Source organism: Acanthisitta chloris, unplaced genomic scaffold, assembly GCF_000695815.1.
Source record: "Acanthisitta chloris isolate BGI_N310 unplaced genomic scaffold, ASM69581v1 scaffold12363, whole genome shotgun sequence".
NCBI classification, from domain to species: domain Eukaryota; kingdom Metazoa; phylum Chordata; class Aves; order Passeriformes; family Acanthisittidae; genus Acanthisitta; species Acanthisitta chloris.
Genome location: NW_008663319.1, coordinates 46,676 through 47,328, shown reverse-complemented (window position 1 = coordinate 47,328; position 653 = coordinate 46,676). Strand labels below are relative to the sequence as shown.

Sequence of the window (653 nt, the reverse complement as noted above, 5' to 3'; positions counted from 1 at the left end):
ACCAGTGCTTTTCTCACATATTTTGTTGGTAAACAGATGGAAACTGAACTATTGTGTGTGATTAAATCAGCTTCCTTTTATATGAGCTGATTTATAGCAAAGCAGGTGCAAATCCAGGCTGTTTAAAATGAGGGATTTCTGGGTTTGGAAATGTTGGATGCTAATTTCAGTTGCTGTTCTTGGATTTTGATGAAATTCAGCCGCCTCCTACCCCAGTGCAATTAGTTGATGCTTTTCTATTCTATTAAGGGGTTGGAATGGACCTTAGAGATATCTAGTCCCAGCCCCCTGCCCTGGGCAGGGTGATCTCCCACTGGACCAGGTTGCTCAAGACTTTAACCAACCTGGAATAAACACTATGCTTATAAAGTCAGAATTTTTATGTCTTAATTCCATTTGCTTCAAAACAGTGTGCATCTTTGCAGAGTTTTGATCTGTTTTTATGCCTTGCAGGGCAGCTGTGTTCTGTGGATAATGGTGGTGCCTGGGAATGCTCCGGTCATACAGCAGGATCATGCCCTGGAACCTAACCTAGGCCGAGACCCCCCGGAGCACTCTGCCATGGGCCCTGGCACGGAGTCGGTGCCTGCAGAGATGGGGTCAGAGCTGGCAGAGGTGCGGAAGCTGCGGGAGCTGATGAGGAGGTTGGAGCT

At 47.0% G+C, this 653-nt stretch overlaps 1 protein-coding gene across 1 annotated transcript in view; it reads left to right on the top strand.

Moving 5' to 3' along the window:
* Positions 1-453: 453 nt before the first annotated feature.
* LOC103798675 (SLAIN motif-containing protein-like) overlaps positions 454-653 on the top strand; it is a gene marked incomplete at its 5' end in the record, with an annotated part of 22,242 nt that continues 22,042 nt past the window's right edge. Inside the window, 1 exon segment of the mRNA XM_009070953.1 lies at positions 454-653. This exon segment is cut by the window's right edge and continues 54 nt beyond it. Within this exon segment, the coding sequence (XP_009069201.1) occupies positions 454-653 (200 nt within the window).